This window comes from Callorhinus ursinus, unplaced genomic scaffold (genome assembly GCF_003265705.2).
Source record: "Callorhinus ursinus isolate GAN/ISIS: 27379988/994484 unplaced genomic scaffold, GSC_fseal_2.0 scaffold20, whole genome shotgun sequence".
In the NCBI taxonomy this organism is placed as follows: domain Eukaryota; kingdom Metazoa; phylum Chordata; class Mammalia; order Carnivora; family Otariidae; genus Callorhinus; species Callorhinus ursinus.
Window position 1 is genome coordinate 26,240,056 of NW_027397082.1, and position 26,365 is coordinate 26,266,420.

Sequence of the window (26,365 nt, forward strand, 5' to 3'; positions counted from 1 at the left end):
TCAGAAGCTATGGATAATAACGGTTGATGCTAATATGCTGTGAGATTCCAGCCTTGGAGTCATGAGGTTAACAAAGGAAAAATACACAACAAAAAAAATTTTTTTTGAAAAATAGAAACCGTATTTACTTTTTATGTTAAAGAAAGAAGTTCACTGTCCTATGCAATGAAACACTAAATGTCAAATTATTTTTTAATATTTCACCAAATATTATTTTAGCTTAAAAGAGTTGAATTTTATTTGATTGATCATTGTATGAATAATGCAAAGTAAACTTTCATTTTGACAAGTAAAATACGGAGATGAGTTGATTCAGAGCATATCAAGTAGAATCTTAAGTGATTTATGCCTTCCTTGAAAACTCAAATACAAAGAAATCTTGGTGGATAAGATGTCAGAAATTTGTGACTGAAACCTATTTTTTACCTTATCTCCATGGTTAATATCACATTTAATATTGTGGTATTTTTCATTCTATAGTACTAAAAATGTTTCTCTAAAGGATGATCAGATTTTAAGTATTTATCTTTTCCTTGTAGTCCTCCCTCCTTTTTTAATCCCTCCCTACCCAATCTCTTTTTGCTCCGGTAGGGTTCCGATTGCTGGCTACCCAGTCATTACCATTCTAATACTATTTAAGGTAGCTCTGCTGGGTTTATTCATTTTGAGTCCTTCAATCCAGTTTCTCTTTGAACCTGGATTCCTAAATCAAGTTGACAAACCAGTTTATTTTTCTCCCTTTTCATTTCAACAATTCGTGATTCAGATTGGTAGGAAAATATAATGTAATCCAGGCACAACCTCTTCCCCTTGGAATCAGTATTTGCGAGGCTTCCTCCTTTCCTTGGCTGAACGTGCTTAAGTCAGACAGAGTACCTAGTGAAGGACTTCAGCCCCCACAGTTCCCTGTGTGCGCATGCCCTCTCTTCTTACAGTTGTCAAAGTGCTTTTGCCAGAGCGGTCACATAATCAACCTGAAAGAAGAAAATAAATACTGTACACTTTTTAATTTTATCGATCCTTAAAAACTGGACACTCAAAGGTAACTGCTACTAAGAATTTGTTACTTGAGATTGGGTGATTGCATGTAAAGGAAGATCTATTGTGTGTGTGGTGGGGGAGGGGAAGGAGGTATCTATTTCTCGGACTTTGCTGTAAATAAGAAAAAAGAAAAAAGAAAAAAAGAAACACACCCAAACAAACTATAGAAGCAGTTACCGAGAGACATTGCATTTTAACTTCGTAAATATTATTTTAATCTATTGCTTTCCTTTTGTTTAAAAGGGTCTTATTTATTAAAGATGGGTCTTGACCTTGACAGAGTGAATTTATGCAGAAAGTGAAATTTATCTCTTTAAGGAGTGTTGAGAAGAGAAATGGGTGTTCCTGGTTTGATAAAATTTTTTAAATTCAGTAAATATATTAATTATAGCCTTCATAAAAGATTGAGTCCAGCTTACTTTTTAGCTGTTTTGCTATAGTATAGCATTAATTTTTCCATCAAGAGCATGTAGTCTAAACTGAAGGCATTAACAAAAAGCATCGATACAAGCATCGGGAAAGCTAAGTGTTATTAAAATTATAATCAAATGCATATTTCAGCCATGATGATATGGCTATTGTAAAGATAATTCTAGCCCACTGAAGCAACTCAGATCCCAGATTATAATGGTTTACTGCAGCACTGCTTAAACCAAGTATGAAAATGTCTCTTTCTATGACTATTTCCTTTGGCAGCGATAGAACTTTGTGCTGTTGTGAATCCAAGCTTTGCTTGCCTCTTTGTGTCATTTTACAATACTGATCAAAGCCATTGTTTTAGACCAAGGGAACTGAGGAACATAAAATCAATCTTATGTAGGTTTTATTGGTAGTAGCTGGCAATTTGTGAGGTATATTGGGCTGGGTTTTGGGAGGGGGTTAGAGGGGAGGGAAGAGAAGAGAGTGAGGTGGCTATGAAGCATTTCCTTGAGCCCACTATTTTGTGTATGAAACTTTAAAATGAAAGATTAACCATTTTAAAGATAGTCTTTAATAAAATAGTACTACTTTAATCCCATTTCTTGATCTGACATATTTTGCCTAGTAGTTAAGAGTGATGGCATCTCCATTTTCCAATACATTTATTTTATGACAGTTATCATGAGGTTGTCTAAAGGCAGAGCTTCTGTGTGATTCTGAATGTCCTTTCACAAGTGTTCTGGGAAAGATGCTTCTCCAAGTATCTGAGTCAATTAAGTAACTGCATTAAATATATTAATAACTTTGTTGCGATCATACTGAATCATCATCTAAAAATAATTATATGTTTGGTCATATCCTCTAACATCTCAAAATATTTGTTTTTAGGGTCTCAGCGCTGTAATATTCATATATTTAAAACAATTAACCTGTTCTAAAGGACAAACTAACTCAGTGATAACTATGTGTATGGAAATCTGATTTTGAATGATTACTGTTTTTATCCTTGAATGAGAAAACAGGCTGTATGGCAGAGGTGAATATAGCCCTTCTATGAGAGATGGAAAATACCATACGCTCCTTATATGGCTAAATGAAGCAGTGATGGCAGTGCACTATAATTACAGTGTATGAGAATTTGGGACTTTGTACTATGCTATTTTTAACACTTTTGCTAGCATATGGTAATTCAGGGTCTTCAAACCATAATCTTTCACAGTTAATACCAGTGATAAGAGAATGGATTCTAAATTTGCCAAAGTCTTGTGACCAAGGCAGCATCAGGAGGATTCAAAAATGAAAATCTGGCAACCCCAAAAGTATCTTGAGTTTCTACTTAAATCTCAGGGGGATTTTTTTTTAAAGCTCCGCCCCCACCCCATCTCAGAGTCAGTCTGTCTCTGTCTTTCGCTCTCTCTGACCTCAAATCCAACCAGAACATTTCTCCACGCTGCAGAGAAATTTTCAGGCTCCTGTTGAGACCTGAACCGCTGAGAAGCTAAGAAATTTCTTGTATGGCAGAATTGGAGACAAGAAGATTGGAGAATAAGCAGAAAAACCCTAATCCTCAGAGTGTAACAAGAAGCAAGAGCTTACAAATGTTTCAATAGATTTTTACCTCTTTAAAAACGGTGTTTTTTTTTTTTTTTTAATGTCTCCTAACAAAATGGAGTAGCTTGCAGCTACTGGGAGGCCAGAGAATGATTGTGCAGCTGAGTCCTCCTCCTAACAAATGCCAAGGATTTCCTCCCTCGTGGTTCGCTGCTGCTAAATGAAACAATTATCAACGCAAGAAGGCAGTTTGCTAATCAAGAGGGATAAGACTGCTGTTTCTTTAAAGTGCCGAGCACGGAAAGGGGAAGAAAGGGTCGTGTGCGGTGTCTTTTTAACCTTGCTGAAGGACGCAGCAGTATTTATTGACGTATGCAAATAACTGGGGAGGGTGGTGCTTGGGAAAAAACAGGAACCAGAATCAGTTTCTCATTGCAGGGTGAACGCTCTGAGTTCCGGTGAAGGGAAAAGAGACGTGGCGAAATTGCTGTCTTTCTGTCTTATAAGCACATCTCTCACTAATACAGAAAAGGAACCAAGACATCAGAAAGGGTGAAGACGCTCTTACAGTATTTTTAGAGACCTTGCACGAGCCCCCCCCCCCCCATCCCCAGCCCGACCTGTTCTTCTAAATGGGAGATTATGGATTTGCATTGCAATTGGCTAGTAGCGGTGGCACTGGATTTTCGCAAGGAAAACACCCGCCCGCTTTAGCGAGGGGCATTAACGATCACATTGACAATAACGCGTCTCTCTTTTTTCCCGTTTCAGCTGCGCAAACCATGCAGGATGATTTACTGATGGACAAAAGCAAAACCCAGCCCCAGCCCCAGCAGCAGCGGCAGCAGCAGCAGCCCCAGCCCGAACCCAGCGCAGCCGAAGCCCCGTCCACGCCCCTCTCCTCAGAGACCCCCAAGCCGGAGGACAGCAGCGCAGTGCCGGCCCTCAGCCCAGCCGCGGCCCCGCCGGCCCCCAACGGCCCCGACAAGATGCAGATGGAATCGCCGCTCCTGCCGGGCTTGAGTTTCCACCAGCCCCCTCAGCAGCCGCCGCCGCCGCAGGAGCCCGCGGCTCCGGGCGCGTCGCTGTCGCCGTCCTTCGGCAGCACCTGGTCCACGGGCACCACGAACGCGGTGGAGGACAGCTTCTTCCAGGGGATCACCCCAGTCAACGGGACCATGCTCTTCCAGAACTTCCCGCACCACGTCAACCCAGTCTTCGGAGGCACCTTTTCTCCGCAGATCGGCCTGGCGCAGACCCAGCACCACCAGCAGCCGCCGCCGCCGGCGCCGCAGCCCGCGCAGCCCGCGCAGCCCCCGCAGGCGCAGCCCCCGCAGCAGCGCCGCTCGCCCGCCAGCCCCAGCCAGGCGCCCTACGCACAGAGGAGTGCCGCCGCGGCGTACGGCCACCAGCCCATCATGACCAGCAAGCCGTCCTCGTCCTCGGCTGCAGTAGCCGCCGCAGCCGCGGCCGCCGCTTCGTCCGCCTCGTCCAGCTGGAACACGCACCAGAGTGTGAACGCTGCCTGGAGCGCGCCGTCCAACCCATGGGGTGGCCTGCCGGCGGGACGGGACCCTCGCCGGGCGGTCGGCGTGGGCGTGGGCGTGGGCGTCGGGGTGCCCTCACCGCTCAACCCCATCTCGCCGCTCAAAAAGCCCTTCTCCAGCAATGTGATCGCGCCGCCCAAGTTCCCCCGCGCGGCCCCGCTCACCTCCAAGTCCTGGATGGAGGATAACGCTTTCCGGACGGATAATGGTAACAATCTGTTGCCATTTCAGGTAATGCTCCAGTGCACCTGAACACACCTTCCTTCTACCCCGCTCCCTTTGCCCCTTCTTCCCTGCCATTTAATCGTCCACTGATGCTTGTCCTTTAAAAAAGACAGCGATGTCCAGCCCCCCGGTCCGCTTCGAAAGCCTCCATTTCACCAGGGCTGTTCCATTACCGGGGACAAGGTTGGGGGAACATTGCGACTGAGGAATCATATTTAAGCACCCTGATAAGATAGAAAAGGGCCTTTTTCTTTTGGTATATTTTTCCTTCACCGTGTGTGTGCCTTTTATTTTGACCTTTGACAAAGGTGCAAGTGTATGGCAAGGTGCTGGGCTGGTCCCAGGATGAGTAGGCTGAGATTCCTGTCATTTTAAGTAGCTACACATTTCAGGTTATGCAATCCTGGGTTCAGAGTGCCTCCTGAAAGCCATCCACTCCCAAACTACCCTGGGCCTACTCTTAAAGAGGTTAACAGCCCTTGAGTGGTGCTATTTCAGACAGTTGCATATGCTCAATTAAACTAATGTGAACACATGTGTTTATGTCTCGCTGAGGTGCTGGCATCATTAATAGCAATCAGCATATTGCCCCTGCCGGGAAAATTATGAGTGTGAGATTCCAATAAACTCCCGAACTCCTTCAGGGAATGAGTTGGAAGAGTGGAAATTCTAGGGGTAACCCTTCCTATGTTACCTAGAAGAAGGACTTAGACATTGTTTTTTTCTAGAGCAAAGAGACAATAGGACGCGACCTTCAGAGCCATATTGCAATGGAGTCTATTTGCTAGCTAGCACTGAAATATTTAAAGCTGCAGTGTCCTTCAGATGGGTTATTTAAGAAGACGATGCAGATCAATTACACCATTTGAACCTGGGCAAAGTGAAAGTCTTGCAACTTTAATGAAAAATGCGCCTTGTGTCTTGGTGTTAAATACCAGTGAAAAACCTAGGAAGTGCCCCAGACAAAAAAGGTTGAATGGAGTGTCCTTATTCTGTTCTTGTTTTCTGATCCAGCCCACGGCCACATCGGTTGGCAGTGTCCTGAACATCTTGAGTTGGAAAGGGGTGGTGAGGGTGAGTGTTCACTGGGGGCTTTTGTTCTCAGGCAAACATTTTCCTTCACTTACAAATTGATTTGGCTATAAGCTTCTAGGCTCAGTTGAAAAAAAAAGAGAAGAAAGGAAGGAGAGAGGAGAGCTTTGGATAAGACCCAGTTGGGGTAGTCAGGGAAATGAAACAAATCTTTTGAGCATTGCTGAAAAATGGCAGAACTGAAATTTGACAGAGGTAGTTTAAAGCATCAGGTGCAATTGGAACCTTCATGTTGTTCTTTACATTTCAGTCGTGATGTTTGGGGTGGCTCCCATCCATGAAGAAGGAGATAGGGTTATTGAGAAGCACATGATTCTCTAGGCTACAGGAAGGATTTTTAACCTTGACAGTTCCGGGGCGGGGGGGGGTCCATGAAACTTGGAAAGTGTGTGTATGAGAGTTTTTCATGAGAGAGAATCTTAACAAATTTTCACAGGGATCCTTTAGGAATGGAAGATTTTAATATTAAGGTGTATTTCTTTCCATTCTAAAGTTTGTCTTGATAAAATGAAGAGACACTGCAAGATGGGATTAGTTTGGTAGAGAAAAGGAGGAATCTGCTTTCTGGAATTTCTCTATGTGCTTATTTTTGTGCTGAGGGGGTAGAACAGGGAGGCTGCATTTGGTAGGAGAGCCCTTCTTTTTCCAACAGTTCCTCTTTTCATTTTGATGCTCCCTATCCAAGTCCATCTTAGAAGATAACCTAAACTCTGAGTGGGAATTTTAGAGGTGAGAGCTGATGGTATAGACATCAGTTACCTTTTTCTAGGCACTGAATCTGAATACAACTAGCTTTTGATTAATTGTCTCTGGAAGTGAGGGCTGGGGAGAGATTAAATCCATAAAATTTCCCCCAAACTGATATTGACAAGTAGTGCATGGATTGCCAGTTGTTTCTCAGCAAACCATTTACCAGCTATGCTAATGAGAGCCAGACAGACTGGTTTGAGTTTGGTTTCTTGTCTTTTCATCCCTGGTGGTACTATTGAGTAGGCAAAGATGGCCAAAAGACTTGTGCAAGGAGAGATTTTATTAAAAAATAAGTTTTATATATTTGGCCTCAGGAAAAATTACATGGACTTTATGTCTCACATCTTTGTCTTACTTAAAATGGAGCTTCAGGGTTTTGAAGCAATATTAAAACCAGATTAGAAGTAACCTGGTTGTGTTTTAGTTTAGGGTTAGAATATTATAAGACTTTTGTGTTAAGTATATCACATGTTTAAAAAACAAAAAAAAACACCTTGAGTCTTGTGTTTAGAATTTTACATGTTTGTGCATTTATTTAAATCATTTTTCTATGAAAGGGAGGAGATAAGTAGTCCTAGAGACTTTTACAGATTCTGAGCTAAAAGGGGCTTGCAACAGTGATCTACTCTAATATATCTTAATATGTATTTGTAAAATCCATATCCCCTCAGTGTTGTTTCACTCTCTTTTGCCACCCAACACAAAAGATTTTTTTGGAGCTTTACTTCTGTGGTTTATATTGTAAAAGCAATAACTGTATTTGAATGTGGTTTTCCAAACCATACATTTCTTTACCCCCTTCCCTCAATTCTAACAAAGTTGATTGGTTTCTCTGAGTTGGAGTGGCTGCTGCTTTCAGGTTTACTTGTATCTAAACACCACTTCATATCTGTAAATAAGGAAACCGAGGTCCTAAGAGGTAGAGTGACATAGTTCCAGTCCTAGGGGTTTGGCTAATTTTGTTGATGTGTGTACTTAACTTCCCTATAGCACTAGTGATGTCAGGTAGAATTCATTTTAAGTCAGATTCTCTTTGGGCTCCATTCAAAGGGACTTAGTTATGGAACTATCTAGTGAGGTTCTCTGTCTGGCTGATGCCTTTTGGTGATGTACCTCCCACTAACGTGCTCAGGAACAGTGAGACACTCCACTAGGGGAATTATAAATATGCATCATTCTATATTTATATAAGACAGAGAAACCTACGTATGTAAAAGAACCAAAGCAGAGGTGTTTTCTATATGTAGTAAATTTGGCTTTAAATAGCATTTTTATCCAGAGGAGTTTAGAAGGGACTTTTAAGAATACCTGTTCCACAACTCTGTTCATTTTCTAAAGGAGGAAATTGAAATCCCAATACGTGAAATTCCTTGCCCAAGTTTGGGTGGGTAGTTTCTGTCCGAAGCAGGCTTTGTCTAGGTTCAAATTTCAACTCTGCCAGTTACTTGCTTTGTAATCTTGAGCAAATTATGTATACATATTGACCCTCATCTGTAAAATGGGAATAATAATAATTCCTTGCTTCATATGAGTCCAAGTGAGAAACCTCATGTTAGCACAGTGCTTGATCCATAGTAAAGTACCACTTAAATGTTGGGCTACAATTATTGTTATTGTAATGGTGCCTGGAGGTTCTGTATGATTTTATAGTATGGATCACTGATTTTTCATACAGTGCCGTCTGAATAACTGTAAACTTCTATATAATGTTATTTGGTCTTTTTTTTCTGTCTGAAGGTATCCTCTGGTTACTGTAACAATTTGATGACCCACAGTTTACTTATGGGCCAGGCCCTGTGCTAAGTACTTTAGTTATAATTCCTCATTGGATCTCCTTTGAGGTTCAGGACTATTATAACCCTTATTATACTGACAGAGAAATTGAGAGTTAATACATTTACTTTATTTGCTCAAGATCACACAGCTGCTAACTGGCAGAGTTGGGATTTGAAGCCAGGCAGTCTGCCTCTAGAGCCAAGTCTCCACTATAATACCTTGAGTATAATAACTCCAGGACATCAGTTAACATTGTAGTGTAGAAGCAGGAGACTGGACTGAATCTGTACTTGACCTTATGATATACTCTGGAGATAGTGCTTTTAAAAAAATTTGTATTGTTGGAAATGGAGGAAGAAAAATATAGTGCCCATACATTTACTACCACTTATTTGCAACAGTAGTCAGTATATCCCCCTATTTATTTATTTACTTAATTTATGTATTTTTTAATATTGTATTTTTGGAAAACAAATTATGTTTTGCTTTTTTTCTGCATCTCTGCCTTTATCCCTCTTGTCTTCCCTCACCCCGAATTGAAAGTAATTATACAGATTTTATATTTTCTGGCATAAGTCTAGTTAATTGTAATTTAGTGTTAATTTTGCTAGTGGGTTATCTGTACCAGAGGAACAAATTCTTTACATGAATTAATGGGAATATAGGTCATTATTATTATTATATATTTTAAAGAGAACATAGGGGAGGGAGGATGGGGAAGGGCAGAGGAAGAGGGAGAGAGAGAATCCTTAAACAGGCTTTATGTTCATCTCAGAGCCCTACACGGGGCTGGATCCCAGGACGCTGAGGTCATGATCTGAGCCAAAATCAAGAGTCGGATGCTTAACCACTGAGCTACCCAGGCACCCCAGGAATATAGATTATTTAAAAAAAATAAATACACCTATTCATAATAAATTTTGAGGAAACAGTAATATCTTCAACCAGTCTATGCTTCCCCCCCTTTTTTTTGTAAACCATCTTTTTAGGAAGTAGTATAAATTATCTAGTTATGCTTACTTTTGACCAAGGATAGTATGACCTAGATTTAAAACTGGAGACTCTTCCGTAGTTGGTTTCTTAACTACTGCTGTAATGCAAAACCACTTAAGGTCCACCCAACCCCACAAACTGTTTCAGAGCCTATGGCATGGTTACTGTGAATGCCAACAAAGCCACATTATCTATATTCTATTTAAAAGATTGATTGGTTAGAAAATATTAGGTTTTCTATGCTACTAAAAACTAATCTAATAATATAAACTGTATACTTCAAAATTGCGTATTGAAAAGTAGTTAGATTTAAACTTTTCATGACCTTGCAGTGAGTTGATACAAAAGTACACCCTCAGAAATGTAATGGTTTTAGATACTCTCTAAAACACAATTTTCTACTTAAATAGCTTTCGCCATCGGTTGGTCTATTTTGCTGTTTTTCAAGGGCTACATTAGGCGCAATGCTTGTCCATTTGGAACTTGTCATTTCTCAGGTGAGTTTTGTAGTGTTTTGATTCACACATGTCAGAAGATTATAGCTTTGTTTTCTACAATATGAAAAGTTTGATTAAGTCATGTGGATTTTACGGAGGAAAGAGATGGGAAGGAGCATAGAGTAGTGGACAGCCGATGAAGCTTGGAATGAGAAAGACACTGGTCGAAGCCATAGCTCTGTCACTGGTGATTGGGTCACGTCATTTATCAAATGATTCTTTTTCCCACTCTGCAAAAATGGAGAGAGAGCAACCATCTTCTGGGTTTGCTTTTGAGAGAATGTGTACAAAGTGTTCAGAAAATTAGATACTGTTATGGCTCTTAGATGCCTGCCTAGCTACCTCTAATTATAGTCAGTTTAATAGAAGAAATATTGTTGATAATCGGTAGTCCAGAGTTAAACACTAGTTGATGGCATCTGGAAATGAAGAGGGGCTGGAAAGATGTGTCCAGCAGGGATGGAAGAGTAGTGAAAGGCTCTTTGTATATTATGATGACTGCCTGATCTAGAAAGGCAGTAACTACCTGCTTTTTGTAACTACCTGCCTCTGCTTATGGTTGACTCACCAATGCAAGTGTAAGCGTTTTCCTTGCTCTGTGAACATTTGATTGGTGAGGGGAGAAATGCTTAAACTTTTAATTTCCCAACTGCTACCAGTGTTGATTTTGGTAGTTCTGGAGCTACAAAGGCTCTAATTTGAAGCTCCTTATCACCACTTTCCAGAACGTGATGCCTGGCTCTCTGTATGGGCCAGTGTGGTTGTCAGAGATAGAATTCAGTATAGAGCCACAAGTTTGGATTTTGAGAGTTGGGGAATATAGCCACCACTTCGAAGGGGCTTTCCTGGAGAGATTGCTGTGCTCGCAGTAGTATCCAGCCTAACATGGAATTTTCTACCGCTGGTCCTTATTCCTTGTAAATGGCTTGTATGGGGGTTCTGTTATGTTTTGGTTCTATTACATTTAGATTTCATATCCTTTAATGTTCTTTACAGATGCTGGGCATGTAAATTTCTTAATGTGAAACTATTCTAATATTTGCATCTTGACTTAACTTGAAATAGAAAGGTACTACTAAACGAAAATAATACCATAAAGTAGTATCTTGGAATCAAGCCTACTTTTTTTTCCCCAGAAGCTTTATTACATAATTCTCAAAAATAATAAATATATGATATGAGTGAACACTTGTTGGCATACTTCAGAGGAGAGAAACAGAAATGGGCACCAAACAGCCTTTATGTCATTTGAGATGATCATAGAATTAATACACATGAAGGGAAGGAAACATTGTGTATTAATTTTGTGTGGGTAAGACTGTTGTACAGCCAAATATCTTCATTTCTTAAGCATTCAGACTTATTTCAAAGTCAAAACCAAGTACAAGGGGGAAAAAATAACTCCCTCTTTAGTAACTCAATGCAATTAATTAAATGGTCAGTGCTGCCGAATGAACCTGTGTCTGGAAGTTCACAAGCACCTGACACTTAGTAGCTGCCCGTTAAATGACTAAATAAACATTTAAACACAAGGTGCTATAGTTTTTTTCTACAATATAGCATATTTAATATTTTTGAGACAGATTTGCCATAGTACCATTTCCCTATAAGCTGTCCATAGAATGTGGAAACGTGGATGTATGTAATGTCATAAAAGACATCTTCAATTTGTAAAAATAGAAAATATGATCTGTGTTGCCAGACTTAATGGACATTCGATAGTTTCTGGGCTGTGATTCTGTTTGCAGTTTTGGTATGCCAAAAAGCAAGCAGAGTTCTTGTTTTGACATAAAAGATTTTGGCAGCCAGTAGATGGGAACACTGGCTTGCATCTAACGAGTTAAATTTTTCTTTACCTACTGACTGTTAATCAGCTCATTCTTGTGGAGTTAATTTATCCTGTCATGGTAATCTGTTTTGTTCTTGATGTCTCAAATCAAATTATTTAATACTAGAACTGACCGGAATGAGGGTCTGAATAATTCTGACAATAGCACTTAGAAATATTAAGAAGTCTTTGGTCTAAGAGGTTGACAAAGAGTAGTTTGTAGTAGGCCCATTCAGTCAGTCATTCATTTGAGGAATGTGAGATTGGAAAGCAGAGAGGTAAAGGGCAAAAGACTTTCTGTCTGAAATATATGGTAGGGTTTGGGGACTAATTAGGGATTGAAATACTTCAGAGGAAACATTTTCATATCTGACAATTTAACCCCCTACCGCAAGTCCAGGAGACCTGGTTCTTAGGTTTCAGATACACAGCAATTAAAAAGGACAAGAAGTAAATGTGCCCAGCATCTCTCTTTTGCAATCTGCTGTGGAAAATTTCCTTTCCTCTTTTGGACCAGAGAAATATAACTGAGATTTGCAGGGGATTAAAAATAGTGAGGATCAGTAATGTTTATGAGATTGTGGGGAAAGGCTGAGAGACAATTTTTGGATATGAATCTGTTTTTATGTGTTTGCATTTGCTTTTTTTTTTAATTTATTTATTTGACAGAGCGAGAGAGCACAAGCTGGAGGAACAGTAGAGGGTGAGGGAGAAGCAGGCTCCCCACCAAGCAGGGAGCCTGATGCGGGGCTCGATCCCAGGACCCTGGGATCATGACCTGAGCTGAAGGCAGACGCTTAACCATCTGAGCCACCTAGGCGCCCCTGCATTTGCTTTTGTGGGTAGACTATTCAACTCTGCCACATTGTTGTTTAAAGCAATTGTAATCAATAGTAGAATTCTGAGTTCAGATAAATAGTTAAGAAGGATAGCATAGGCAGTATTTTTGTTAACTACAAATCTTTTATGGAATTCTCTGATCAAAGGGATGAGATTTACATTGCTGAGTTTCTTTTGACAGTTTCATTCACAATCATAATCCATGTACTCCAGCTTTTGGGTGTTGTATTATTTTTGATGTCCTTCTCCAAATAGATACACCTAAAAAAAACACAGCGAGCCCTGAATGCCAAGTACTGCCTCACCCTTTTCATGTAAATTATCTTATTTAATCCTGATATGTTCTTGTAAATTAGGGATTGTCATCCCTAATTTAGAAATATCGAGACTCAGAGAAGATTACCTGACTAGTGGGCGACAGAGCAGGAATGGAAACTTAGGTCTTTTGACTTCACAGCCAGTTCTTCCGTTTTACTATCCCTGCTTGCCTCTTGTCACCCACCATCTTTGAGTATGCCTTGGATGTCGCGCTCTTTCCCCAGATCTTCCCTGATTCCCCTCATCCCACATTGTCTTCGTAACACTTGTCACTGTATGAAATGAGCTGCTTTATTTTGTTTTGTTTCTCCACACTAGAGTGTAGCCTCCACAAGGGCAAGGACCTTTTTCACTGCAGTGTCTGCAGGGATTGTGACAGCCTGGGATATTTTAGGCATATGGTAAATAATTTGTTGAATGTGTTAATGATTTACATTTAAAAATGACTGATTAGGCATTTATTGGTCATTTGCGTGTAGCTAGCAATGTAAAAGTAATTTCATTTTCTAGAAATTTAACTGGCCTCTATGAGAGATCAGGCAGTAGGGGTTAAAGCTGAACCAAATCCTGTCAGACATCTCCCTGATGAACATGAATTAAAACATAGGATGATAAGGTTTATAATAGTGTCTAATGTACACAACAAAGAGAGTATGTACTTGAATCAGAGGAGGGAATGATTAAATTCTTGTGTATGTATGTGTGTTTGTGGGTTGAGAAGTCTCCAGGAAAGTCTTCACAGTTTAAAATATTTTCAGTTTTTCTGATTATGGAAGTAATACATGTTTACCATTTAAAACTGGAGGGAAAAAAAAATTGCTCATAATCCTATTAGCCAGAGATAAGTACTGTTGTTTTGGTGCATTTCTGCCAGTTATCTCTTTTTTATGTGAACGTATAATGTACTTTATATATATGGTTGAGATGATTTGGTGTAAACAATTTTATAGCCATATTTTTTAGCTTTTCATATCATTAATTTATAAACATTTTTTATTACTGCATAATATTCCATCACGGGAATCCATTGTAATTTAACAAATCATTTCTATATTTGGAGGATTTAAGTTGTTTTCAGTTTTTTTTTTTAAGATTTTATTTATTTGAGAGAGAGAGGAGATCGAGCAGGGGGAGAGGCAGAGAGAGAGAAAGAGAGAAGCAGACTCTCTGTCGAGCAGGGAGCCCGATGCCGGGGGGGTGGTGTCCCAGGAGCCCCCTGGGATCATGACCCAAGCTGAAGGCAGACACCCAACCGACTGAACCACCCAAGCGCCCCTGTTTTCAGTTTTTAACTATTTTTTTTTTAAGATTGATTTGAGGGGGCGAGAGAGAGAACATGTGCGCACACAAGCGGGAGGGCCAGAGGTAAAGTGAGAAAGAATCTCAAGCAGGCTTAGCACTGAGCTGGACTTGGGGCTCAATCCCACGACCCTGAGATCACCACCTGAGCTGAAATCAAGAGCCGGATGCTTAACGGAACTGTGCTACCCAGGTGCCTCCAGTTTTTAACTATTAAACATAATACTGTCACAAAGATCTTTGGGCATTTTAAAGCTTTATTTAGAGCTGAACAGGAAGGGTTCCATAGGCAGACCAGCGGACAGTTGCAGCAAAAAGATTTGCTTTAAGCAGAGAGAACAGCAGGTATTCAGGTAAGAAAAACAAGATGTGCTCAGAGAGCAGATGATTCAGGATAGGGGTGAGGCAAGTGAGAAATGAGGCTGAAGAAGCAGAAGGGACCCGATCACAAGGACAGTCTGGCATTCTTTGCCTTCAGCTTTGTCCAGTGGGGACAGTGAAGGATTTTTAAGCTGAGAAAGATAGCCATTTTAAGGCTTTTAAATTGGTGAGTGAAGTGATCCCATCTTTGTTTCAGAAAGATTATTCTGGGATATAGATTGTCAGGGACCAAACACAGGCAGGGAAGCCAGTTAACATGTAAGGACCTAAAGCTATTGAGAGGACAAGACAGACTTGAGAAGTAAATTAGGAGGCTGACGGGAAGGACTGGTGATTGCTTGGATGTGCGGAAGAGAGGAGAAGGAGGAGTTTAGAATGACTCCCAGGTTTTGGTTTAGGCAGCTGGGGAAAATGATCTAGAGGTGAAAATGCTCAATAGTGGCAGATTAGAATTTTCGTGACTCATAAGCCAAGTGGGTTTAGAGTGGAGGAACTTCAGAAGGCAAAGCTGTGTGTTGGGAATATTTGAACAAGTGATTTGACATCTCTTATCCACCCATGCTTTTGTGTGACTCTCAGTGTGTGGGAAGGAAAACCTTATTAAGATAGATTACTTCGTGGACTACTTATTAGAACACTAAATCTGAGAGAAGAAATAACTACCATTCTAAGTCAAGAGCTTTTTCTGATTCTAGCCTGATTTTTTTTATTGTACCCTGAAAATTAGAGTGTATGCTAGCTGATTAGTCATCTTGTTTATAAGTTACAGCCTGGCATCGCAAAGAACTACAAGGAATTCCTAGCCAATCAATCATATGGGAGGATCACAGGCAATAAGAGAAATGAAACCAGGAATCTGTTATTTTTAAGTTGAATAAACTCACTTGAGAGGTAGTAGATATTATTAGCCAGTTTGAAACATCATTAAGGTCTTAACAAAGTTGAGATTAGACCTTATGGAATTTAGTTGGCTAGACTAATATGGTGCTTAGTTTTTTAACGGATGTATACATGATAAAAAGTTTAGAAGCTTAGGATCCATAGAGCCACAAGGAGATGTGCTTTGGGGAGGGCTGGAGGGTGGAGGGGAAAAGAAATTGGGCCAGGGTGTAGGAACCACCAGAATTGTATGTTGTTTATTCATTTGTATTTCTAGGGAGAAAGGTGGGCTACACCATTCATTAAATTTCCGAAGGGGCCCATAACTCAAAAATGGTTAAGAATCCTAGATTTAGAGTAAGAGCACTGCTACATGGCACCCAATAAACCTTTTAAAAATTTGAAAAACTTAGATGTCTCATAAAATTTTTCTCCCTCTTCATAGTTTCACAAATTCTGCCTAACTTTAATTTGAAAACTTTCTAAATAAAAAGGTCCTTCCCAACTCCTTTTTAATCTAGCTTTCTCTAGCACATTCAGAAATACTTTTAATCATACAAATAATTTTTGGCATTTATTTCATTGGTTTATGTATATTAAATAAAATCAAATCACATAATTACAGTATCACAAGCATTAAAAAGGCTGGGGACAAACCCACCACCTCTAGGTAAGCTTGCAGCTTATCTGATAGGACAGATGATAGGACAGAAGTTTATGGGTTAATTCCCATAACAGGTGTTGAGTATACTATGGGCGTTTTGTATAGGGAAAATGTAACTCATGGGTTAACCTGGAAAGTCAGTTAAGCAAAGTTTCAACTATAGTAGATGCTTCTGTATTTTAATAAATAAATGGGCCAGCAAGTTTTGACTCGAGAGGGATGTTGTTTCAGTTTTGGTATAGGAAGTACAACTTAGAAATATTGACTTTAAGAAATTGCTAATATACAAATGATCTCAGAGCAACATTTGCACTCTCCCATTCACTTCTTTGTCGTTGCTATGACCTTAGAAGGCCCACTCCTATAACTGGAACTTAGTGAAGAGAGTAGAGAGTAGAACTTGGGGAGGGGGTAGAAGTTGGGGGTTTGTGCTGTAGGGGCAATTGGCCTAGATCTCTGATAGACCTGTAACTCACTGAAGAAAAGTGCATTAGACCTTGAGGTTTCACATGGAAACAATGTTGTCTGCTGATTGAGGTTTTTTTTGTTTAGCTTTGTAACCAATTAACTACTTATAAACTACTGTGGAAACCTATCCATCATCTATTTCTGATTTCTATTGGTAAAGAGCATTTTAACAACAGAACATTTCAGAATACAGGTTAAGATGTGTGATAACAAGTCCTGGTAAAAACAATTGACCAAACTTTTGCCATTTCTCAACATTTTCCGGCATCATGTTTTGTATATACCTAGATTATAAGAGACCCTGTTTTGTTTGTTTGGGGGAGGTAGTTGCTGTTTTTTAATTGGTAGTTAAAGCTTTACCAGGCTCTTCATTGCCGTCAGGCTTATTCAAAGGGCAAAAATTAGAGAAAGAAAAAGACTTTATTATTTAAGTCTGTGTAATGACAGCATCAAAATAGTCGAATCTGGTTAAAAATAGTTGGTCCTTAAGCTGCAAAAACACAATCTAAATACTTTGAACCATTTTAGAATGCTGATGAAACATTATTTTGCAATGTTTGTCAGATTAAACTTTGTATTGATTTTAAGTAGAATAAAAACAGATGAATTGTGTTAATGCTTCAGGCTATTGCACAGTAAAGCTTTGATGAATGGAAAATTTTAAACTCCCACTTTCAAAGGACTTATGAATTTAGCATTTTAGAAGATTTGAGATTGGGTGGGGAGATTGATTTTATCATATTTTGACCTTGAATTCCTCAACATTCCCAAGATATGAGCTCATCTGAAGGTAACAAAATTTTTTAGTTAACATTTTAGAGCTTACTGCGTACTTTCTACTTACTTGCCAGTATAGAGGATCCTATTTTGACCTATCAACTGGTGTGATCTAGCACATGAAATGTTATTCCATTGTAGCTATTTTAAAGTTATTGAGCAGAAATAAAGTTGGTGAATCATGCAAGTATAACACATGATTCTCATTTTAAAATACAATGGGATATTTGATATTCTAATTTAGGCCTAGATTCTATTAAATGTGAAACACAGAGACTTAAGGAAAATTATAGCTTAATATCAAAAATGTAAGGCCTGAGTGAGGAGGAAAGGAAGAAAAATCTTTTGATAGTGAATATATGGCTTCACACTGAGGGACATAATGGAGGGTTGAAGCAGACAAGAGAGTTGGAGTGACACATTCTGTTAGAGGGACATAAATAATAGAGAATGTATTGAATGCTGAGACGTCAGAGGACATTGAAAGACATGAAGATTTCAACAAAGAGGACAAAGCTAAGTAAAAGGATGCTTCAGCTTTTGTTACAGTAATTAAATATTCAAAAAGGCAGCCATTTTATACTGTCCAGGAAGTTAAGCAATTGCTTATTTGATATTCTAGATTTATGCAAGCAAGCCATAGGCAAGAACGCTGACATCAGGGATTTATATTAAGAAGTTTCTTCTAGGGCGCCTCAGTCATTAAGCATCTGCCTTCGGCTCAGGTCATGGTCCCAGGGTCCTGGGATCGAGCCCCACATCAGGCTCCCTGCTCAGTGGGAAGCCTGCTTCTCCCTCTCCCACTCCCCCTGCTTGTGTTCCCTCTCTCGCTGTCTCTCTCTCTGTCAAATAAATAAAATCTTTAAAAACAAAACCAAAACCCAATCTTTTAATCTCCTGTGGCATGATCATAATATTTATGATGCCTCTAAGACACTTCATGTTTGTTCTAAACCATCAAAGACCATGTGTTCAGCATAATTTGCATTGTGTATATTTAATGATCTAGTCTGATGACTTCTTACAGTACTCAGTTATTGTAAAAAGACAGCCTATGTAGAAAAGAAATGTTCTATAGATTTATGTTCCATAGAGATAGCTATATAAACCATCATGCTATGCAAAATTCTTATATATTCTTTTACATATTTTCTCTTTATTTTAAATCCAGAGAAATTCACATGCATTATATGTGGCAATGCTGTTAACTAGAGTTTGATTTCAGTATTTACAAGTTACATACTATGTTCTTGGACTGGTGTCAGGTATTGTGGATGACATGAATTATCTGAATCCTGTCCTTAGGAACTAACATATATGCAACAGAGCATTATATGAAATCAAGTACCAGATGTTGTGATGTGTTAGTTGTCACGAACAGCCAAGGAGGGGCAAGAATTTGTCCTAGGATGATTAAAAAAAAAAAAAAAGTGATAGAGAAGGTCCTTGTAGCTCCACTTTGTAGGATAGATAGGATTTAGCTACAGAGAATGGGAATCAAAAATAAGGAAAGAAAAATGAGCGATAAGTGGGATTATTGAGCAGAACTTCCTGACTAGAGTGGAGGGCTTTTAGATCTTACCGGGAGATAAGGATGGATTGAATTTTTTTAGGATTAAAAAAACCCAACACATTTTTATTTACTAGACTCTACTTGGTTTAAGAAAGCATTTAAGATGTGTTTGTACACACTGCACTGCAAGAAACATAGATTAGAAGTAGGTGAGAAAGATGAGGTAAAAGTAAAGTAAGAGTAGGGATGCAAAATGGAGTCCAGAATTAGACTAGTACTGATGATGCTTATCATTACAGTGACAGTGTTCAGTATCGGGTTAGGGACGTGGGTTCTGCTGCAGACAACGGGAGCCCTGAAGGACTAAGATCAGGGCCGTGGGACAATAAAAACATGTTTAGAAAGAGCAGGCAGGTGGATTGGAGAAAAGTGTGTCCCCGCCACAGTACAGTCTGGGGTTAGGGAAGCTGGTGAGAAGGCATGATAGTTACCTTGGATTAGCACAAGTCTAGGAAGGTAAAACTGTGGGAAACCTTTCAAAGGAAAATATGTCACAAGTGCTGACTGATAGGAGTAGAAGGTATGAAGGAGAACAAGATCATTCTGAGCTGTTATGCTTAAAACATGTCTGCTTTTAGGCTTTTTTTTTTTTTAATCTTTCTCTTTCCTTACATGGTTTTGCCCCAGCTAAAACTTCATGACACCCTATTGCCCACACCATTCTTCGTAGAGGTCCCTATCCATTAAAAGGTTTGAGGAAGAAGGAAAGAAGATGGTTTCCCCTCCCCCCTTTCTTTTTTTGGTACTTCAGAGCCTCAAATTGCTGCTTTCTGAATTTTATAATTTGAAGTTCAAAAAGTCAGGACTGCAGTGGCTTATTCTCATTCTTAAACTGTGGATAAGGATATTTCCACTTCTTGACTCTCTGTCCCCATAATAGGCAGAGTGTTAGGCACTGAGGGGCTATTCAAATGAGAATGAGCAGCAGGCATGCAATTCAAAGTGCGGAAGTAGAACCGATATAAGGTCAGGCCCTGGGAATGAAAGAGAGCATCTTTTTATGCTATAGTGTTCCTTATAACAGCTGCTCTTCCTCTGTAGAATTCATAAAAGGCTTGTCTTACCTGTTTAACAATTTATGTTGACTCACTGTGGGTCGAACCCTAGCAGGTAGGCTGGAGAACAGAACAGTGTCTGTGCTTGTAATTTTTTTTTTTTTACATTAAAACATACCCACATCTCTCATATTTATGTATATACACACATACATATGCATCCTCGTAGAGACTGAGTAGGGGACATCTTGAGTAGACCCTGTAATGGTGAAGTAATATTAATGATGTAAAAGTCAAAATTTCTCTGATTTTTGGAATACTGTTTGTCATTGGTCACTCTTACTCTTGTTCTGTTAATATGAACTTGACTTGAGCATTCATTGGTGGTAGAGAGACTTAAGCACGCTAAAAGTCAAAGTAAAGCAGCCAAAGTTGCAAAATTGATTGTGGATCATCATACTGATAAATCAAGTAAATATGTTACTATTTAGATGCCACCACAGTGGGTTTTTGTCATCAGTGGATGGCTCCGAGTTGGGAAAGATTTTTATTCTGATGTTCTATAGTTAGTTTGCCATAGGATTTGCAATGTATCTGATGTCTTTATTTTTAAATTTTTTAAAGATTTTATTTTATTTATTTAGAGAACACAATTGGGGGCAGGGGCAGAAGGGGGGGGGGAGAGAGAATCCCAAGCAGACTCAGCTCTGAGCTTGGAGCCCTACACGGGGCTCCATCTCACAACCCTGAGATCATGACCTAAGCTGAAATCAAGAGTCAGACACTCAACCGACTGAGCCACTGGGTGCCCCTGATGTCTTTATTAAAAAAAAAAATCTTTGAATTTACTGATGTAGAGAACATTAAGAAAGTTGAAAGTAAATGGTTAAAACAAGTTTGGGTGGGATGACTATTTTGGGGTAAGTGAAATATGTGTTGCTTGAGATTAGTGTGTGTTCAATGGTGAAAAGTTGAAAATTGAGTCATATATATGGTTTTCTGTTTAGTGATTTGGGGATAAGTTTAGCTTTTCATAAATATGACCTATTTAAGTAGCTATAATTCTAGAGTTTAAATGTGACCATTGATTGGAATCAAAATGGCAGGGTGTAATTCACTCTACTGGGAGACTTGGTGGACTTCAGCTAACTTGCCACATTATACTCAGCTCTACACTAGGGGGTATATCCTGGCTGTTGGGCTTTAAAATGGTGTTCCACTGAGTCCTGAGACTAAAAGAAAAGTTGTAGAGATGGCCACATTTGTTTTGTCTCTCCCCTAAGACCCTACCCACTTCTGTTCTGCAGACCCAGCTAGGAGTTGGGTACCAAATCATGAAAACAAGAGTTCTATAATGTCTAAAAATTTAGATCATGGTCTAGCCTATTGTAAGACTCAGAAACCTCAGTGAAACTGATATGCCTGTTTCTAACTTAAATGTTACGATCTTCTGTTCTGGCACAGCAGGAACCTTAGGGCCCACGTGATTTGTCCTTTCACTCTTCCAAAATAAGGTAGATTGCTACAAATGTGGATTTTAATTTAGGTAATTTAAATCACTTAGGACAATTTATACGTACATTTGACCTTTGAACAATACAAGGCTTAGGGACACTGATCCCCTGCACATTCAAAAACCCACATATAACTTTTGATTCCCTGAGAACTTAACTAATAGCCTACTGTTGACCAGAAGCCTTACTGATAATACCAACAATTGATTAACACCTGTTTTCCATGTTACATGTTTTATGTACTATATTCTTAGAATAAAGTAAGCTAGGGAAAAGAAAATTATTAAGAAAATCATAAGGGGGAGTACCTGGGTGGCTCAGTTGGTTAGAAGTCTGATCTTGATTTCAGCTCAGGTCATGTGGGATCAAGCCCCACCCTGGGTTCCCCACTCAGCAGAGTCTGCTTGAAGATTCTCTCTCTCTGCCCCCTGGCCCCTGACTCATTTTCTCTCTCTCTTTCTTTCTCAAATAAATAAATAAATCTTAAAAAAAAAAAAAAACATAAGGAAGAGAAAATACATTTACAGTACTGTACTGCATTTATTGAAAAAAAATTCACATATAAGTGGACCCAGGCAGTTCAAACCTGTGCTGTTCGAGGGTCAACTGTAATTACTTTTTTCTAACTGTTCTTGTTCATTATTCATCCTCAACACAACTTACTGCATTTTACAAGGCTTATTCATTAACTTTGACAAAGCCAGACCACCAGGGAAACCTGTTGATCATACAAAGCTGGCTTTCCTAAACTTGCTGAACAAGCACCACCTTGACAATTGGCTCGAGTGTCTTAGAAGAAGGGGAGGGGAGAATTAAAGTACTTAAATAAAGTTTTGGGGGCTGAGGTTAGGTAATTGGGTGCTTTTAGGGCAGAAATTAATAAATGAAGTTCGGGCAGGGATTATTGGTTAAATTTGTAAACTGGTCTAGTTGGTGGGATAGTTAGTGGTCTTAACTTTGGAATATAACAATTCAAGCTCAGGGGCGCCTGGATGGCTCAGTCGTTAAGTGTCTGCCTTCAGCTTGGGTCATGATCCCAGGTTCCTGGGATCGAGCCCCACATCGGGCTCCCTGCTCCACGGGAAGCCTGCTTCTCCCTCTCCCACTCCCCCTGCTTGTGTTCCCTCTCTCGCTGTGTCTCTTTCTGTCAAATAAATAAATAAAAATCTTTATTAAAAAAAAAATTCAACCTCAGTGTCTGTTAAACCTGTCTGTAGCCCAATAGAAATAGACTGCAAGGCACATAACAATTTTAAATTTTCTAGTAGCACATTTAAAAAGTAAAAAGAAATAGGTAAAATTAATTTTAATAATATATTGTGTTTAACCTGCTATATCCAGAATATCATTTCAACATGTGATAAATATAAAAATTATTAATTAGATATTTTTATTTTGTTCATACTAAGTCTTTGAAATCAGGGTGTATTTGATACCTACAATACATCTCATTTGTTCTAGCAATATTTCAATTACTCAATAGCCACATGTAGGTAGTAGCTACTATATTGGATAGTGAAGATATTTTAGAACAAATGGTCTGAATGAGCTGATATTAAAACAATTTAATCTTATGTTCCATGTCATGATTTGGCACCGTTTATCTGTACTGGAAGTCCTAGTATAATTTTATAATCTGTGGTTTCTGTTTCATTTTACACTTTTATGCATAGATCTGTGGTCTTCCATTAGCATGCCATTATTAATAAAACATATATAGAGATACACTATGTAATTTACAAGGAGTATACAATTGTATACTTGATAGACTATCTAGTAGACTAAGCCTTTGCTTCTAATAGGCAGAATGTTTCATCACATTTTCTAAAGCTACTGAATTTTTGGAACAACAAATATTGCCCGGAAGTGGGTAAATACGTATAAGGTACCACCACTGTTTCTATTAATTTTATGTAGTGCTTGCTTTACAGTTGAGTAAAACGTTTTAAGTGTGTTCTCATTGTTTATCACTAAAGGTATTCCTAGTTTACTATCTTTGAGCTTACTGACCGAGCCATCCAGGAGCCCTTATGTTTACATTTTAAATGAAATTGTTTTTATATAGGATGGATGAGTTGTCAACAAAATCATAACATTTTTCAAGCAAAAGCATTTTTTTAAAAGATTTTATTTATTCATTTGAGATACAGAGCGAGAGAGAGAGAGCATGAGGAGGGGGAGAGACAGAGGGAGAGGGAGAAGCAGGCTCCTTGCTGAGCCAGGAGCCCGATGTGGGGCTTGATCCCAGGACCCTGGGATCATGACCTGAGCTGAAGGCAGACGCTTAACCATCTGGGCCACCCAGGCGCCCCGTGAAAAGTATTTTAAAAAGCACTGTATGTCCACTGAAGCTTTGTTCATACCTACGGTTTTTCTAAGTGGCTACAGATTGTTCAGGAATTTAGATATCACTCCTTAAAGTGTGTATGTGTGTATAATATTTTCCTTCCTTTCTTTGGTCTTCACAACTTTCCTATCTTCCATTAATTTCCAAAATAATCACTGCAGATTTTTCTTATGCCTTCTGTATATTCAGTTCCACTGAATGTGTGTAGTTGAATGTAATTTGTTTGCCACTTGCCTCTTTCACAGTTCCATAGTTTTCAGCCTGTAAATCATGTCTGACTTTTATGTTGGTTCATCATTATTTCATGAAAACAGAATTGAGGTTCATTCTGGACTTCTGTACCATGGTATATAACCGCCTTACCTTCCTGCATGGTGATAGAGAAGACTGGTATTCATTTGCTTATTTTATTTAACACTTATTTGGTGCTTGCTTTATACTACATAGTGTAGTAAGTGCTTTACAAATACTATTGTCATAACATCCATGTGAGGTAGATATTGTAATCCACATTTTTATTGTTATTGTTATTCACATATGAGGAAACTGATTGACAGGGAGATTCAGTTCTACTGAAATTTGAGTGCCTATGCTGTGCTGCGATTTACTATCTTTTACCTAACTGCAGAGCCACAGAGCATTATAATTCTGGCTACCATGGGTCACCCAGTGAAGAGACTGATTATCTTGTATATACAGTTGTACAAATAGTGAGTTCTGTCTGCTTTTTCCTTTTTATATTTTCATAGCTTTTCTCTCCTTTTTCCTTCCTCAAATTTCCTTTCCTTGAAATTCCTCTTTTTAGTCTTTGCTTTTGGAATATTGTATATACCCCCCTCTAAAATAATAAATAAATCTTTAAAAAAGGGGGGTGCCTGGGTGGCTCATTTGGTTAAGCATTGGACTCTTGGTTTTGAATCAGGTCATGATCTCAGGGTCACGAGATCGAGCCCTGCATCAGGCTCAGCAGGGATCTGCTTGAGGTTTTCTCTCTCCCTCTGCCCCTACCCACCATGGGCACACACGTGTGCTCTCTCTCTCTCAAATAAATAAATAAATCTTTAGAATGTTGTGTGTACCCTATAGTTTCATTGAATGAGGGTAATCGTAACACCGCCAGTCAGCTTGCTTGTTTTTTCCTCTGCCCCCAGAAAGCATAAAATGTTCCAGCGATAATAGTGTCCATGGAAAGAGTAATGTGTGTGTATTTATACATAAACATGTAGTTATGTTTCTATATAAAAATTTTTTTACATTGGGAGGCATCTGGGTGTCTTGTTCAGTTAAGCGTCTGCCTGCAGCTCAGGTCATGATCTCAGGGTCCTGGGATGGAGTACTGTGTCAGGCTCCCTGCTCAGTGGGGAGCCTGCTTCTCCCTCTCCCTCTGCTGCTCCCCCTGCTTGTGCTCGCTCACTCACTGTCTGTCAAATAAATAAATAAAATCTTTAAAAAATTTCTTTTTACATTGGTATCTCACTTTTTAGGCAGTAAATGTTTCCACAACATTCTGGGAATAAAATTAATTTTGTAAATTGAATCAGTTTAAGAAGCTCCAAATAGCTATACCTTAAAAGGAGATCCTACTTTAATTACTTTTTTTCTTTCTTTTTTTTTTTTTTTAAGATTTTTTTATTTTAGAGACTGCATGGGGGAGTTACAGAGGGAGAGGGAGAGAGAATCTTAAGCAGACTCTGTGCTGAGCATGAACCCACCACGGGGCTCCATCCCATGACCCTGAGATCATGACCTGAGCTGAAACCAAAAGTCCAACACTTAACTGAGCCACCCAGGCACCCCTTTAATTACTTTTCAGAAGCAAATTATTACTTCATGTTTTTCACTAAGTTATTTCCCCAAAATAGAGTTTGATGCACAAATTTAAGTAAAACATTAAGTTTTTTTTCAGTTCTTTAATAGGTCCGAATTCAACTTAATGAATAAGAAGCAATATATAAGAAGGTACATTTCTCTTTCATACCCCACCCCCCCACACACACACCAGGTTGAATGGAAAAATAAAGGTTAGACAATAACACAAATGAGAATTATTAACTAGAAATGATTCTCAACCTGGAGGCAGAAGATCACAATGGTTTTATGGCTCTGAATTGCCTGGGTTTGACTCCTGTCTCACATATTTTCTGTGTGATATCTTTGTGCCTCAGTTTTCTCATTTGTAAAATGGAATGATAATAGTATTTACTTCCATAGACTATTGTAGGGAGGAAATGAGATAAAACATGTAAAGTGCTTAGAACAGTACCAGGCACATAACTAGTATTGATCAGTTCTGCTATTATTTAATTCCAAGAGTTTTTGATAGCCCTGTTGTTGGTTTAATAGGAGGAAGTTTCTGGGATATGTCAGAGTGAGATAGGGCATGCTAAACAAGGCTCAAAAGAACACCTTAATGAGATTCATATGAGCAAGGGTGTGTGTGAAAATGCTTAATGAGATGTAAAGGGCTCTATAAATAAAAGGTAATAGGAAGAAATGAGATTATTTATAGCCTTAGTATGCTGGAGAGTGAATGTTTGCAGATCTAGCTCAATAGATAATGGTAATATTCCCCTCTAGATCCCCAAAGTTG

General features: G+C 39.1%; 1 protein-coding gene across 14 annotated transcripts in view; it reads left to right on the top strand.

The window, feature by feature from the left end:
* The window catches only part of CPEB3 (cytoplasmic polyadenylation element binding protein 3), a 187,099-nt gene that overhangs the window by 30,948 nt on the left and 129,786 nt on the right, over window positions 1-26,365 (top strand). For 11 of the 14 annotated variants that reach the window (XM_073904444.1, XM_073904451.1, XM_073904445.1 and 8 more), the window contains one exon: window positions 3,784-4,790. In XM_073904444.1, the coding sequence (XP_073760545.1) occupies window positions 3,795-4,790 (996 nt within the window). In that variant the 5' untranslated portion in view covers window positions 3,784-3,794. Of the gene's footprint in view, window positions 1-954; window positions 1,043-3,450; window positions 3,565-3,783; window positions 4,791-26,365 lie in introns of those variants that run through there. The other 3 variants (XM_073904440.1, XM_073904442.1, XM_073904443.1) reach the window with 2 other exon arrangements.